This window comes from Scyliorhinus canicula, chromosome 10 (genome assembly GCF_902713615.1).
Source record: "Scyliorhinus canicula chromosome 10, sScyCan1.1, whole genome shotgun sequence".
In the NCBI taxonomy this organism is placed as follows: Eukaryota; Metazoa; Chordata; class Chondrichthyes; order Carcharhiniformes; family Scyliorhinidae; genus Scyliorhinus; species Scyliorhinus canicula.
The window spans coordinates 25,685,938-25,702,769 of NC_052155.1; the positions used below are offsets into that span (position 1 = coordinate 25,685,938).

Genomic DNA, 16,832 nt, shown 5'->3' on the forward strand with positions numbered 1-16,832 from the left:
CACATAGGAAATGCAAAGACAAAAGAAAACGGAGCTGTTTCCAGAGCAGAATGGAGGAGGGCAAGCAGAGGGGCGAGGTTGAATAGAACTTGCGAGTGTGTTAGGATAAAGGCAGCAGAGGTTTGGATTCGCTTAAACTTACAGGGGGTGCAAGATGGGATGTTTGCCAGAAGAATATTTGAGTCGACGGCTAATAAAATCTTGGGTTGCAGGGAAATTATCTTTTTGTTATTCCATTGTGAAGTCTTTGTTTAAAAACTCACTTGAATGCCGGCATGGCTGCACAGGTAAAAGTCAAACTCAGATGGATGCGTTATTTTTGTATCTACTGTTGTGCCTGCTGGAATATTGCCACTTTTTCCAACCTGTAAATAAAGATAATAAAATTTGGGAGTTAACAGAAGTTACATGCAATAAGTCATGCCCAATTACAGTTTACAGGCTTAAAGTGTCCCGAGACAACTTTTATCTTTCCAGAGAAATTGGTGGATTGCTGATCAAGGTCAAATGACGAGGTTACTATTTCTTCTTTCAACAGATCATCCAAGGATTGGGTTTGGTCTCTACTAAAAGATACTGCAATAGGTCCTACAGAACATAATAAAGGTCATTGATCTCAAAGATTCCAGCTAAACCCTTGAACCGTCGGCCCCATGGAGAGAGGTCCAAATGTATTCCCTTGGAGTTTTGCCTAATTAAATTTTGCAACCCGTCACAAATGGAACCATTTCATTCGGTACACATTTATTAATGTTGGAATATACATTTCCTGCTATCATCTGCATTGAAATCCAGCAGAACTTTCTCATGATTCATAGAACATTGAACAAATAGTGCAGAAGACGGCCATTCGGCCCATCGAGTCTGCACCGACACACTTAAGCCCTCACTTCCACCCTATCCTCGTAACCCAATAACCCCTCCTAACCTTTTTGGTAACAAAGGGCAATTTATCATGGCCAATCCACCTAACCTGCACGTCTTTGGACTGTGGGAGGAAACCGGAGCACCCGGAGGAAACCAACGCAGGAGGAAATCAACTTAATTACTGTAAAAGGATTACTGAAACCGGGATGTTCAGGGCTCGTGTGCAGCATTTAAGGCCACAAATGTACATCCTCTTCAGCTAATAAGCCTGACAGCCCAGTATTTGTAACATTATCACTTCAAACAAAACATAGTAAGACTTCTCACAATCTAATTTCCTGCCAATTATCTGTGGTTTAAACTATTGCGAATACAGCAACCAAAATATATAACATTATACCCTAAAATGGGAGAGAAAACACAAACTATCGTAAGATTAATGGCAAGTGCTCATGATTGAGATTCAGTTGAGGTGAACTGTGCAGTCTACGTTACAGTGTAAAACAAAACCCAGAAAATAGCATCTAGTAACCAGTCAAACCAGTCCAATGTTGCTGGATCTTTTCTGATTGGTTACTATAAACAACTCTGAATCGAATTACCATCAAAATACAAAAACAAACATATATCCTAAATATCAAGTCTGTAAATCATTCCTACCCTTTCATTCTTATCAGTACAGAAGAGTCTGGTGTGATGTCGCTTTTGAACCACAATAAAGGTGATGCCAGGCTGGTAGTCCTTTTCTAATTTAATACATGCCTCTCGGATGGCTAGCAATTCATGATGGAGAACCTATGAACGCAATTTACAAAGTTAATTTAATCTGGAACAACAGCAGAAAAACTTTCAAACAGAATACATTGCGATATTTGCACTGAAACACATTTTATATGAACAGATTCCAAGTATAGAATTTATACGAGCAAACATCGTGATGTGGATGATTCCACCTACAGTTGCACATCTCAAAACAATTTTTCAATGTTAATAATATACCAGAGTTTAAAGTGAAAATGTTTCACACAATGCCAATAAGGATGGTGAAATATTTCACCCACAGAAAAGTAATATACTGCAGAAGCTGGAAATTTGAAATAAAAACTGAAAATGCTGCAAACACTTGTCCGGCAGCATTTAAAAAACAAAATTCTCTCACGGGATGTGTGTGTCACCAGTTAGTCCAGCATTTGTGTCTGTGCCTAGAGGACCATAGGCTGCATTCAGAGGCTGGGTATACTGTGTTGAGTGGTTCTTACAGAATTCCCAAAGCCTCTCCACCACTTAAAATACACAGCAGTAGGGCAGCAAGGTGGCACAGTGGTTAGCACTGCTGCCTAACGGATCTGGGTCACTGTCCGTGTGGAGTTTGCACATTCTCCCCATGTGTGCATGGGCTTCACCCCCACAACCCAAAGATGTGCTGGGTAGGTGGATTGGCCACGCTAAATTGCCCGTTAATTGGAAAAAATGAATTGGGTACTCAAAGTTATTATTATTTTTTAAAAATACACGGCAGTAGTGTGGTGGGTGGATGAATGCAGCTATAACTGTAAGGTTAACACCCTTCGAGGCAAAATAGTTTACTTGATTGGCATCTCATCTCCAAGTCTAAATATACAATCCGTCCACGACCTGCATACGGACTATCTAAATGATGCACCACAGCAACCTGTAGTGGCTTCTTCAGCAATAACTCTTAAATCTATGTCGCTCGCCACGTCACACTCAAATCTAATACATTTCTACGTCTAAAGGATAAAATAATATTGGGAAGGAAATGTCACTCACAGATTTCTCTTTATTTTGGATCTGATTAGTTTGTGCAATGTGGGCAATAATATTGTTGCTTTTGTTATGTGGCTGACATTAAATATTTCTCTCCGAATAATCAGCAATAGTACAGGCATGACAGATGTTTGCACACAAAAATTCAGTACAAGCTAAAGTCTGCTGAATTAAATTTAAGAGGGCCTAATACTCAGGTACAGTCAAATCAAAAAATGTCTTGGAAGTCCCAAAAATCAGAAGAAAATCAACACAGAAAACATGAATTGAGATGGAAAATACATTGTAGTTTATGTTGGATCTAATAATACGGGAATAAATAGAACAGTTCCCCTGAAAAGAGTTCGTCAGCAATTAAGTAATTATTTATTTCCAGTCGGGGAACACTTCAGCAGTCAAGGGCATTCAGCCTCTGATTTCTGGGTAGGCGTTTGCCAAGGCGGCCTTCAGGACACGCGACAACGCAAAATCGCCGAGCAGAAGCTTATAGCCAAGTTCCGCACACGAGTACGGTCTCAACCGGGACCTTGGATTCATGTTGCATTACATTCATCCCCCACCATCTGGCCTGGGCTTGCAAAATCCTACCAACTGTCCTGGCTTGAGACAATTCACACCTCTTTAACCTGGGGTTACTCCTATCTCTGGATCTGTAAAGACTTAATTACCTGCAAATGCTCGCATTCTAAGCATTGTCTTGCATCTTTGACTTTGTCTATATATATATATATATATATATATATATATATATGTTTCTGGAACATACCTCTTCATTCACCTGAGGAAGGAGCAGTGCTCCGAAAGCTAGTGATTTGAAATAAACCTGTTGGACTTTAACCTGGTGTTGTAAGACTTCTTACTGTGCTCACCCCAGTCCAACGCCGGCATCTCCACATCGTAATTATTTATAACAAGGGCATTCCCTGTCCCCTCTCTCCCAACCATTTCCACAAGAGTAGAAATCTCCTGGCGCCAAGCACCAATTGGCAGAGAAACAGTAAATTAAAAGGAGTTAAACACATGACTGGAGAGATTGTGCAGAAGCAAATGGTGTAGACATCTAGGACATTGTGACCTGTTTTGGAGCAGTAGTAATCTGTAGAGGATGGATGAACTTTCTAACCAATTGGGAGAGAAATGAGAGCGATGGGAGAGGAAGTGATACCTATGGAACCATACGGGTTACTGTCGATAGATCTGGTGAATTTGAGAAACAAATAGCCATCTGTGTGCGAGGGAAGGTGGGGTTAGGAGGCAAAATAAAATCTTTAACAGATGGAATTTAGGCTAGGGCAGAACTGGAAGCCGAGTATTCCTGGTTACAAAATATCGAGGGATAGAGTAAGGAAAAAAGGAAGAAAGTGTAAATGTTGCCTCCACTAAAGCAGCAAAACATGAATGATGTAGGGATGATACAAAAGAAGAGTTAGGGAGGGGAAAAAGTTTTGCTTTAGTGGAGAAAGAGAAAGAGATATGTAGGTAAAAATGGCACCTCAAGCAGATACAAAATGTAACAGGAGACCAGAAGGCCATAAAACATTGGAGAAGTTGGGAGGCATGGTGGCGCAGTGGTTAGCATCGCTGCCTCACGGCACCGAGGACCCGGGGTCACTGTCCGTGTGGAGTTTGCACATTCTCTCCCGTGTCTGCGTGGGTCTCACCCCCACAACCCAAAGATGTGCAAGATAGGTGAATTGATCTTGCTAAATTGACCCTTAATTGGAATTTTTTTTAAAAACATAGAAGTAGGCTATTCATCCCGAAGTCTGCTCTGCCATTCATTGAGATTATGACTGATCTGATGTGATAATCCTCAACTCCACTGTCCTGCCTTATCCCCATTACCCTTGATTCCCTTATTGATCATCTCAACCTTGAAATTACTTAACTCAGCCTCTACAGATTCATTACCTACAAATTAAATTCCTCCTCGTGTCTGTTTTAAATGGGTGACCCCGTATTCTGACATTATGCCCTATAGTCGAAGAACCCCCCCCCCCCAGAGGAGACAACCTCTCAGCACCTACAATCTTAAGCCTCCTGAAAATCCTATATCTCTCGAGTGCCATGACACTCAAATCAATGGTTGGAGCAAAACAAAAGGGAAGGGTCTGTTTTAGACGCATAAAAGGATGTTGAGCTCATTCTAGGAAATTAAGTGGGGTACTAGGTGTGTTAAAGGTAGAGGAACATCCAGGAACAACAATCATTAAGGTTCCACATAAAAACTGTAAGATAAAAGAAAGAGCTTTTTGATTGAGCAAGGGCAATTTTAATGAGATAATGAGGGACTGGCCCAGATAAAGGCAATAAAAAAAACTGGCAAATAAGATAGCACCCAAACAACAGGAAACATGATTACAGGTGAGATGAACCCACCACAAGTGGTAACGGACAAGTGGCAGAACATTTACACAGCCACATCAAGTCACCTAAAATAGTGCAGGAATCAACTTTTTCATTTTTTGGTTCATCGGCTAGGCCAAGTCCAAGACATGCATATTAAAGTGATTTTTCTGTTTAAAACTCAGTATCGCTTCTCAAGCAAATTGTCAAACCACCCATGTACACCCACTGCCTGCAACTGGCTTGTAAATTTGCAGGTATTAATAATAATAATCTTTATTACTGTCATAAGTAAGCTTACATTAACATTGCAATGAGGTAACGGTGAAGATCCCCTAAACAGACTATCAGTTCCATTAGGTAAGCACATTTAGGGCAGCACGGTGGCGCAGTGGTAGCACTGCTGCCTCACGGCGCTGAGGTCCCAGGTTCGATCCCGGCTCTGGGTCACTGTCCGTGTGGAGTTTGCACATTCTCCCGTGTTTGCGTGGGTTTCACCCCCACAACCCAAAGATGTGCAGTGTAGGTGGATTGAACACACTAAATTGTCCCTTAATTGGAAAAAATGAATTGGGTACTCTAAATTTAAAAAAAAAAGGTAAGCACATTTATGGACTTGACAGCTTCTTTGATTAGCTAATAAAACTCATACTCCTGCAATGCAACAGATCTGCCTAGACTTTATTTACCTGTTGAAACTGTCCTTCTGAAACGCCATCCCTATAGAATATAATGCGTGTTGGCTTGAAGCGCGTAGATTTGTAAAACTGGATGAGGAGCTCTCTGACCATGAAAGCAAGGTCCTGGATGATCTCCTGTCGATGCTGCTGTACACGGACTGTGGCACAATAACGACTTGGATGAGCATCCATACTACCCACCACCTAAGGAAAAGGGTGTGGGGCGCAGGAGAAAATAAACGCTAGGTAAGCTTCAGCAGATAACCAAATCACATTCCTATTGAATCAGTACATAACCATCAACCATGAGGAAGCCTTAGAAGTAATGATTAAATCACTAAAATGGCCAAATAATAATAAAATTCACTTCCAAGTGCGAAACACAGAAAGATTGCTTTTAAATCAAAGTGAGGGCTTTTGCTTCGGTTTAACACGTCTACCCAACTACGACTCCTATTAAAACAATATTTTTAAAATGTTCCCCACAATTGGCAATTCTAGTCATTACTGCACGAATGATTGGCTCAGTCACTTTTACCATGTGACCATCCTGTGATCTTCTACGCATCTCTATCAAAATTTATACTAAAACTATTACATGAAATGATTTGGTAGAATTTGGGCATAGAATCTGGGGATTAGTTCACTCATGGAATTTTGGGTTCAAGCAGCAGAGAGGACATGGTCCCCAGTGATCAGCACTGCTGTCTCACGGCACCAGAGACCCAATCTCGATTCAGACCTCGGGTGACTGTGTGGAGTTTGCACCTTCTCCCTGTGTCTGCGTGGGTTTCCTTCGGGTACTCCGGTTTCCCCCCACAGTCCAAAGATGTGCAGGTTAGGTGAATTGACCACGCTGAATTGCCCTTAGGTGGGTTTTAAGAGGGAAGGGGCCTTGGTGGGGGCTCTTTTGGAGGGTCTGAGCAGACTCGATGGGCCGAATGGCACTTCTGCACTGTAGGGATTCTGTGAACTGGGCTGCATAATCTTCTGAGATCTCAGCAAACTGAATTTGACGTTTTGTAATTGGTCCTTGATCTTTCATCTCCAGTAAAGGTCATTTGTTTTCCTCTGGCTTCTCAACCTAATTAGAAAACTTGCACTGTCAAACTGTCGGCAGAACTCTGATGTTAAAGGATTTTTTTTTTTTTAAAGTAACAGGGATTCAAGCTAGGACAGGGGAAATCTTACGGGCGCGATTCTCCGCTGCCCACGACGGGTCGGAGAATAGCGGGAGGGCTTTCCCGATAATTTTCATGCCCTCCCGCTATTCTCGGCCGCCCCACGACACGAATCGCTGCTCGCCGTTTTTTTACGGCGAACAGCGATTCTCCCCAGGCAGATGGGCCGAGTTCCCAGGCCTTTACGGCCGTTTTCACGAACGCGATCACACCTGCTCTCACCGTTCGTGAAAACGGCCGCAAAGTGCCCGTCCCGGACAACCATGGCACCGATTGGCACGGCTGCACCACGGCCGTGCCAAGGGTGGCATGGGCCTGCGATCGGTAGGCACCGATCGTGGGCAGCGGGTCCGATACCCGCGCACTATTTGTTCTTCCGTTGCCCCGCAGGATCAGTCCGCGGGGTGGCTGAGGGGCATGACGGCCCGCGCATGCGCGGGTTTGACGCGTCTGCGTGATGACGTCATCCGCGCATGATGTCATCGTGCGCGTCAGCCGGCGTGACGCTTGGCGCGCGGACTTAGCGACGGTCGCTAAGCCCGCGATGCCGTGCTTCACGGGGCCCCGCTGCTAGCCCCACCCGGGGGGGGGGAAATCGGGTCCTGGGAGGAGGCGCGGAGGCTGCCGTGAAACACAGCCAGTTTCACGGCAGCCTTTACGACTCGCCGCATTTGCGGAGAATTGCGCCCTAAGTTTGACATTTTCACAAGTTTTTTAAAAGACACTTTAAAACTTAGTTGCAAATATATTCAACCTGTTTGCCTTCAAAAAGATTTCAAGAATACAAACAATGCACTGGTGCATAAAGAAACACTTTGAATTTTCCAGCAAGGTAAACAGAATTTTTATAATATGAATATAAACAATAACTGGATCTGACATAATCAATGTAACTTCTTTGAAGTGAAGCAGGAACTAAAATTATACTTCAACACATGTTGCTTTGGGCGAATGCAAGATCAAACAAGAAGCTCGAGTGTTTGGCTTATTGAGAAAAATGGTGCAGCAATCTGATAGGATGGAGATGCTGAAGACAAAGAGAAAGGCAGGAAGGTGAAGTAGAAGAGATTCAGAGAGGGCAGTAGCTGTTGAATATTAGCCTTTGATCACAAAACAGTTTAAAAAGGACAAACAAAAGCCTAATATATAAACCTATCTCTAAATCGCAGTTCAGATGGGCACCTAGACCAGAACATTCACTGAACATATCATTTCAATATTTTTTTTTTAAATTGTGTAACTATTCGCAATCAATAAACAGGAAACTAGAAATACTGGGACTCACTGCAGCAATGGAAGGTTTTTTCCCATCCCCAGCTGGTGGATGTGTTACATCTGCACCCAAGAATATTACTGGCTGCTGAAACACTGCAGGCCTGGAAAAATAAATACAAGTTTTGGGATCACTACAAACAGCTCCATTTTACAACCACAATAATCACATCAGTATTAAATGGATATATTTACATTGTACAGGCACATTTCAATAGGTTTTCTGATTAAGTCAAGTCAGCGCAATGTGAAAATTATATGATAAACACAACGACTCCCATTTCCTGAAATATATTCAGTATTTTGGCAACTTAGAAGACCAACTCAACAGTGTACAAATGTATTCTAAAATGTTGTATTTGTTCTGAAGATTCCCAACATTGTGTAATATTGTATATACATATTTTTAAATAGCTGCAAACAGTGGAACTGAGTATACTGGTGGCAACACAAGAAACTGAACATATTTTGTTAAGTGAAATCAGCACAAAAATGGCTTTTTGTAGCTGGGTTGTAGCAAGGGAATATACAATGAATTGTAGGAATCTAGGAAGTACAAAGGATCAGAGGGATCTTGGTGTGCATGTCCATAGATTCCTGAAGACAGCTGGACAGGTAGATAAGGTGGTTAATAAGGCATATGAGATACTTTCCTTTATTAACCGACGCATAGAATACAAGAACAGGGAGGTTATGATGGAGCTGTATAAAAGGCTCATTAAGCCACAGCTGGAGTACTGTGTGCTGCTCTGATCGCCACACTATAGGGAGGAAGTGACTGCACTAGAGAAGATGCAGAGATTCATCAGTGTGTTGCCTGGGCTGGAGTGTTGCAGCTATCAAGAGAGACTGGTTAATCTGGGGTTGTTTTCCTTGGAGCAGAGATGGCTAAGGGGGGACCTGATTGAGTTGTATAAAATGATGAGGGGACCCAGGTTCGATCCCGGCTCTGGATCACTTTCTGTGTGGAGTTTGCACATTCCAAAGATGTGCAGGTTAGGTGGATTGGCCACACTAAACTGCCCATTAATTGGAAAAAAATAATTTGGTCCTCCAAATATTTTTAATAATCAGGGGCATGGATAGGAATATCCATAATACTTCCGAAAGTATGTAAATGGCACTGAAAATGTTATTTTTTACGTTCTTAAAATGTGGTTTCTATATAATGATCCTGGGACCTTCCTAGTCTAAATTGGTCAATACAGTAGCACGTTCCATTCTTGACTTAGTTGTAGCATTCTTACCTGATTCAGGTCATGAGGTCAAGCCCTAATTAAGTCTTGAGCATGAATACCAGGATGACACTTAAGTACTGAGGAAATACTACACTGACAGAGGTCTTTCAGGTTTTTAAAAATTCTTTTTCACAGGATGTGGACGTCGCTGGCTAAACCAGCATTTTATTGTCCATCCCAAATTGCCCGTGAGGATCTGGTTGTGATCCGCCTCTTGAACCACTGTAGTCCATGTGGTGTACAATGCTACTAGGGAGGCAGTTCCAGGATTTTAACCCAGCGACTGTGAAGGAGCAGAGATATATTTCTCCAAGTCAGGATGGGGAGTGACTTGAAGAGGAACTTGCAAGTGGTGGTGTCCCCGTGCAACTGCTCGTCCTTCCAGATGGCAGAGGTCACAGTTTGGAAGGTTCTATTGAAGGAGTTTAGTTGAGTTGCCGCAGAACATTTTGTAAATCATACGCACTGCTTTGTCGGTGGTGGAGTGGATGGTAAAGGTGGTGGATAGGGTGCCAATCAAGCAGGCGGCTTTTTCCTAGATGGTGTTGAGCTTCTCGAATATTATTGGAACTGCGTTCATCTAAGTGAAGCGTTAAACCATGGCATCCTCCCTCTCAGTTTGATGTAAAAGGGTCCTAAGCAATGTTTCACAAGTGTAAGGGAGATCTCCTTCATGCCAATACTCCGTATTCAATCAAAAAAGATAACTAGTCAAGTATTGCATCATTAATTATAGTGTTTTCCTACGTTACAAACACATCTACACTTAAAGTATTGAATAAGAACATTTGGTCCTTCGAGGCTGCTCTGCCATTCATAAGCTGCGAAGTACTTTGGGGCATCCGAGGTCATGATTGGTACAATATAAGTGCAAGTCCTTTCAGTTAGACACACTAGGAAAGTCAATAATGCCTGCTCATTATCCAGAAGTCATGCAGTACCAGAACATAACATGGACAGATGTCAGGTATTCAACACAAAATCAAACAAAGCAAAACAGGAACAGTCAACTGAAGCCACAAATTTTGTGACTGAAAACATTAGAAGCTAAAACTTCAAAAACCTGAATCTTCTCATTTTACAGAGAAAAATTGTGAACTACCAACACATTGTATGGTCCCAACAGATAGTGTAATCCACCAATGAATGAAGACAAATATCAGTTTGTGAAATAATCTTACTTTTCGAAACATTAGTTTATGGAAGTAGACCTTACTCAAAGCAAGTCACTTAGCAAAAAGTTCAGCTGACCTTCCCTGTGGCACCAAGATGTTATTGACACCTCCTAGCTTTACGTTGATCTTCAGGCAGAGGTTGGAAAGTGTTTGTGGCGAGGTCTTCAGCACATTTTTCACCTGTACGCATTGCGTGGCCATGCCAAGCAATGTGTCACCCACACGCTTAACCTCCGCTGTCAATGGAAAACACTGCTTTTAATATATTGTTAAGATCCAGATGGGGACAAGTAACTTCTTGTTTAAACAGATAAAGTTTGAAATTCCAGTTACCCACTAACAGAATAAAGCCACAAGATTCCACGGTGTTAAACAAACAAATAAATAAATTTTACTATACAAAGCCAGAAAAGTAAACTAATTTATATTTATCTTATACTCTAACATTCAGAATTAATATGAGGCAAAAATGAACAGGCAAACTGTGACCAAACACACCATACTGCATATTAAACGGCAAATGTAACCAAGTCACTCCCACTGATTCCTCAACAACCCCACCCAAATGTCAGTGACCACTGTGAGTCACAAAAGTTTGTTAAAATTCGATCTCCCTCATGCGGGATTTCAACTCTTTACTTTCAAAGATTTATCCTCCAAAGATGGGCAGGTTAGGTAGATTGGCCATGCTAAATTGCCCCTTGGTGTCAAAAAGGATAGGTAGGGTTACTGGGATAGGGTAGGCTTAAGTAGGGTGCTCTTTCCAAGGGTCGGCGCAGATTCGGTCGGCCGATTGGCCTCTATCTGCACTGTAAATTCGATGATTCTACTAAAAAGCCGAGAGCCTATTCTTGCTTCTAATTACTATGGTTTCTATGCAAAACAAAGATAGTTTGAAAACCAGAAAACCTTCTTAAGCTCCATCCATCTCCATGACGACACCTTTCAGGGCTCACTGAATGTTCGTCAACCAATGTAGCTCCAACTTTCAAAATAAAACATTTCTACAGACTGTACTTTGCGAGCAGTATAGATATCACGGGCGGAATTCTCCCATCAGGAGACTAAGTGCCGACGCCGGAGTGTTTCACTCTGGGGTCGGAGGCCGCTCCTCGCCCCCTATTCTCCCACCCCCAGGGGGCTAGGAGCAGCGCCATGTCAATTATGCCCGCCGCGTCAAAGCGGCGGCATGTACATAATGTCACCCGCGGTTGCCGTCCTCCCCGCGGGCGCCCCGCAAGACATGGAGGATTGATCTTACAGGGAAGCAGAGGAAAAGAGTGCGTCCTTTAGAGACGCAGGCCCGCCGATCGGTGGGCACCGATCACGGGCCAGACCCCAGACCCCTACTGAGCGCCCCCCCGGGTGCTAGATCCCCCCCCCCCCCCCCCCCTCCCCTCCCCGAGGCCACACATGCAGTGTTCGCACGCTGTTCACGCCGGCAGCGACCAGGTGTGGTTGTCGCCGGCGTGAACCCGTCGGATTGGGCAGGCCGCTCGGCCGTTAGAAACGGCGAGTGCCGATTCTCCGAGCGGCCTGTCGTGAAATGCGGCACACCGTTTTTGGGGGGGGGGGGGGGGGGAAGAATCGCGTCCGGGTGCCAGGGCGGCGTGGCGGGAATCGCCCGGCACTCCCGCGATTATCCCAGCCGGCGTGGGGGTCGGAGAACTGCGTGACACGTCTCCAGCTCAGTTTTATGGCCTTTACCTTTCGAGCGGTTAACCCATCAAGACAACATGGTCCCAACCTTTTAAGTGAAAGAAACTTCATGCTGCTTTATTGCAATTATCCAATTTTCTAGTTACGTTTTGATCTTTTAAAGACTAAACATTACCTCTTAAATATTAACATGAATCATGGACTAGATATTTGTCACAATGGCTACAAATTCAATTTTGATTCAATATTAGGTTAATGTAGACAGTGAGATATAGGTGTATCCAGAAACCCAGGGTAATGCTCCAGAGGCCTGGGTTCAAATCCCACTATGGCAGATAGTGAAATTTGAATTCAATAAAAATTGGAAATAATTTTATCAAGGCTGATCTGTACCCAAACTTCATTTACCTGCATTTCATTCACATTTCTGGATAGCCTACCTCAACACCGGTCTTGAAAATTTCATTGGACTCAACAACTACAACCCTTTGAGAGAATTGCAGATTTCTACTATCCTTCATCAAAAGGTGCCTCCTGATTTAATTCCTGAATGGTGCAGATTTTACAGTTGTGCTGGCTTGTTCCAAATTCCCCATCAGCAAATTGTTTCTCCATCTATGGTACCAAATTTAAGCGCTGCAATTACATCATCCTTCAACCCTCTAAGTCAAAGGGAAGATAGGTTTATAACCTAACCCTTTAAGTCCCAGCGGTCACAGTCTGATGAAACTGCACGGCATCTCCATTCCCACCACTACCAACAAACGGCCAATATATTCTTGGAGTGCTGTCCAAAACTAACATAATACTCCAGATAGAATCTGACTAAGGCCCCTTACAACTGAAGCATAATTTCTGTCCCTTTGTATTGAAATATTTAATGAATCTTTTTGATAACATTTTCCACCAGTGCACTAGTTTCTAGTGATTTAAATACTGTATGAAAACCAAAGTACCTTTGCTTACCTACAACTAGTAAAAAAAATTCTATTATCTTAAGATTCAAATTAGATGATATCACACTTCACACACAACTCTTGTGCACCAGTTTTTCCCATTCACATTCTGCCAAACGTTCCTCTGCAACCTCCAGCTGTCAACTGCACAACTTAACAACTCCTAAACTATTGTCAGCTGACAAATGTACAATTCTCTATTCCTTCAGCTGAGCCATTGATTATAAACGGTGAAATGCTGAGATTCCACTGCAGATCCCTGGGGAGCTCCATAAGGGGCAATCCTAGGGGAGGCAGTAGCACAGTTGTATTATCTCTGGAGTAGTAATCCACAAACCCAGCTCCACAGACCCGGGTTCAAATCCCACTATGGGAGAATTCAATAAAAAAATTGGAAATAAAAGTTTAACGATTGGAGTTTGTACATTCTCCCCTGACTGCGTGGGTCTCGCCCCACAACTCAAAAAGATGTGCAGGGTAGGTGAATTGGCTACGCTAAAATTGCCCCTTAATTGGAAAAAAGAATTGGGTACACTCAATTTTTTAAAATCTTTAATCAATGATGGACCATGAAACCATTGTCAATCGTCGTAAAAACACACCTGGTTCCTAAACTGCCTTTAAAGAACTAACTCCAGGTCACCATCAATGTGATTTGACTCTGAAATGGTTCAGGGATGGCCAATAAATGCTGGCCCAGCCAGCGACGCTCATATCAATAAATAATAAAAAACATCCTTTATCCTGAAGCGGTGTCCCAAGAACCGATCATGAGGAATGCTATTGCTGGGGAACAGAAACGTTCTTTACCTCAGCAATCCAGTGCAATCACCATCCTCCATATCAGATATTGTCTGCATCTCTGGATGCAGAGTAATGTTATGCACAAGTGTGTTTAAAATCCGTACCCACTGTCCCAAGGGTCCCAAGATGCGCGAGCCGTGGTTTAGTGGGGAGCATTCACATTCTCTGGTGGTTTAGGTCCACACCACAGACTGAGGATAAAATGCAACACTAAGTAAGTGCTATACTTTTAGAGGTGCTGTCTTCCAAATGAGGCTTTTAACTGAAATCCTATTTTCTCCTTGAGGCACCAAATTCTTGTTACGAGATCCTTTAGTATCTCAGACCAGTGTTGGATGTGCTTTCTCACGTGACCTGGCACTGCAAAAAAAAAGAGCAAAGGACCCATCCCCAATGCCCTGGCACTTTTGGTGGAAAATAAATAAGGCATCTAATCATGTATCTGGAAATCATGTTTCATCTGCTTATGCGATTAGACAACTTATCCAAAAAAAATGCACACAGTGCATTGCTGCTAATATCCTGATCGTTACATTAAGAAATATTTTCAATGCATTTAACTAGCAAAATTTTAGCTGTTTAGAAATGGCAAACACTGAAACCCTAAATGTACTGACCATAAACTGGAGTTTTTCCAGGAAGCACAACCACCACTAATTGAAGTCCTGCATAGGTATTCTTCAAGTGCCTGAACATTGGTTCCACACTGTCTGCACCTTGTGCATATTTACAAAAACAAGGTTGGCCTTGTATAGGCATCCCCGCATCCCTGGATATTTTCCTTAACTGGTCTGTGAATGCTCTGAAAAGAAGCAACATAGTTGATTATTAAAAGGTTTTTGCAACTATTTTTTAAAAGCTAGTAGTACACCATCTGATCGGGAGGGGTAGAATAGAAAGGGTTTGCAATTATAACTATTTATTTTTAGTTCTTTGAATTAATGCTTGCAATTCGTAGTACAGTGCAGAACGAGGCTATTCGGCCCATCAAGTCTGCACCGACCCACTTAAGCCCTCACTTCCACCCTACCCCCAGAACCCAATATCCCCATCCAACCTTTTTTGGTAATTAAGGGCAATTTATCATGGCCAATCCACCTAACCTGCACGTCTTTGGACTGTGGGAGGAAACCGGAGCATCCGGAGGAAACCCACGCAGAACATGCAGACTCCACACAGACAGTGACCCAGCAGGGAATCAAACTTGGGACCCTGGAGCTGTGAAGCCACAGTGCTAATCACTTGTGCTACCGTGCTGCCCATACTTCATACTTAGAATGTGAAAATTTTACTTTTCTGGACAGTGTGGGGGAGGAGAAAAGGGGGAGAGACAGTGATTCAAGAGGGGAAAAAAGTATCTTATCACATTTGCTTATTCTTAAGGCACCAAATCCTTGTTATGAGATTCTTTAGTATCTCAGAGCAGTGTTAGATGTGCCTTTGTCTAACATCAGCGCACACTTATGGATTTGGATTTGTTTATTGTCACATGTATTGAGATGCAGTGAAAAGTATTTTTCTGCAAGCAGCTCAGATCATTTAGTACATGAAAATAAAATAAAAAGAAAATACATAAAAGGGCAACACAAGGTCCACAATGCAAATACATAGACACTGGCATTGGGTAAAGCATACATGAGTGTAGTATTAATCAGGTCTGTTCATAAGAGGGTAATTTAGGAGTCTGGTAACATGGGTTAGGAATAACATTTCTTTTTTTAAAAATAAATTTAGAGTACCCAATTAATTTTTTCCAATTAAGGGGCAATTTAGCGTGGCCAATCCACCTACCATGCACATCTTTGGGTTGTGGGGTGAAACCCACGCAACACGAGGAGAATGTGCAAACTCCACACGGACAGTGACCCAGAGCCGGGATCGAACCTGGGACCTCGGCACCGTGAGGCAGCAGTGATATCCACTGTGCCACTGTGACGCCCTAGTAAAAACATTTCTTGCTGAGTTTTCCCACCTAACCCAAGGTGCAACATTAATTGTAGCTCCCCTTACAGTACGCTAGCTGCGATGAACTAGCTCAGCACAGATTGAGAATCAAACCAGGGTCGGTCTCAGTTTAGCTATGGTTTAGCCAATCACTAGATAAAGTATTCCTCAAAAAAAATTTTAAAATACGTTTCAAAACATTATAATATTTAGTGCATGCTTCTTCCACTCAGACATACCATTTTGGATCTCCACAAGTACTAAAGTTCTGTAATCTCAGGGAAAAATATTTGCATCACTGTGCTTGCATTGCACATTTATCACATTTCCTGTGTACAAGTTATGGGTACAGAGGATAAAGTATATTGCTTACTTGAGTGTGTCTTCCCTGCACTGTCTCTGTGGAGCAAAACATGCAATTGCCCAGACTTTGACCTCAATGCCTGTATGGAACTGTTTACCCCGCATATCCCACACACCCTGAATTGGTGTAGCAATGGTCTTGTTCTGCAACAGAAAGTAAAAAGTAACATGAGAGCAGGAGTATTTTAATGTCACAAACTGCACCAGTTATCAGCAAACTAGAATGGTGTGCTTTAATTTCATAGTGCTGATGACTGTCATTTATTTTCCAAATCTTTAAACTAAAAACTTCCAAACACAGGCGGATCATTTCAATTAAAAAACACTAATCTGTACAAGTGTTATACATCTTTGAAATAAAACTTATTACATACTGCACACAGACAGCATTTTCTCCAAAATTGTCACAGCTGCTAACTTTTTAATCTGTGACTTCAAATGTAACCTTTGTTTCAGTAATTTAGTGTTATAAACCATTAAGTTTCCAGTTTAGGAATTCACTTAACTGTAGCTTACTTAGAACCATAGAACGTTTATGGTGCCATTTAGCCCATCGTGT

The 16,832-nt window shown here is 42.5% G+C and overlaps 1 protein-coding gene across 4 annotated transcripts in view; it reads right to left on the reverse strand.

The window, feature by feature from the left end:
• Positions 1-16,832, reverse strand: part of LOC119972284 (protein argonaute-2) — a 136,498-nt gene that overhangs the window by 10,749 nt on the left and 108,917 nt on the right. For all 4 annotated transcript variants that reach the window (XM_038808732.1, XM_038808730.1, XM_038808731.1 and 1 more), the window contains 7 exons: positions 16,284-16,417; positions 14,584-14,768; positions 10,624-10,783; positions 8,148-8,238; positions 5,691-5,885; positions 1,528-1,662; positions 264-365 (listed from right to left, as the gene is read on the reverse strand). In XM_038808732.1, the coding sequence (XP_038664660.1) occupies positions 264-365; positions 1,528-1,662; positions 5,691-5,885; positions 8,148-8,238; positions 10,624-10,783; positions 14,584-14,768; positions 16,284-16,417 (1,002 nt within the window). The remainder of the gene's footprint in view (positions 1-263; positions 366-1,527; positions 1,663-5,690; positions 5,886-8,147; positions 8,239-10,623; positions 10,784-14,583; positions 14,769-16,283; positions 16,418-16,832) is intronic.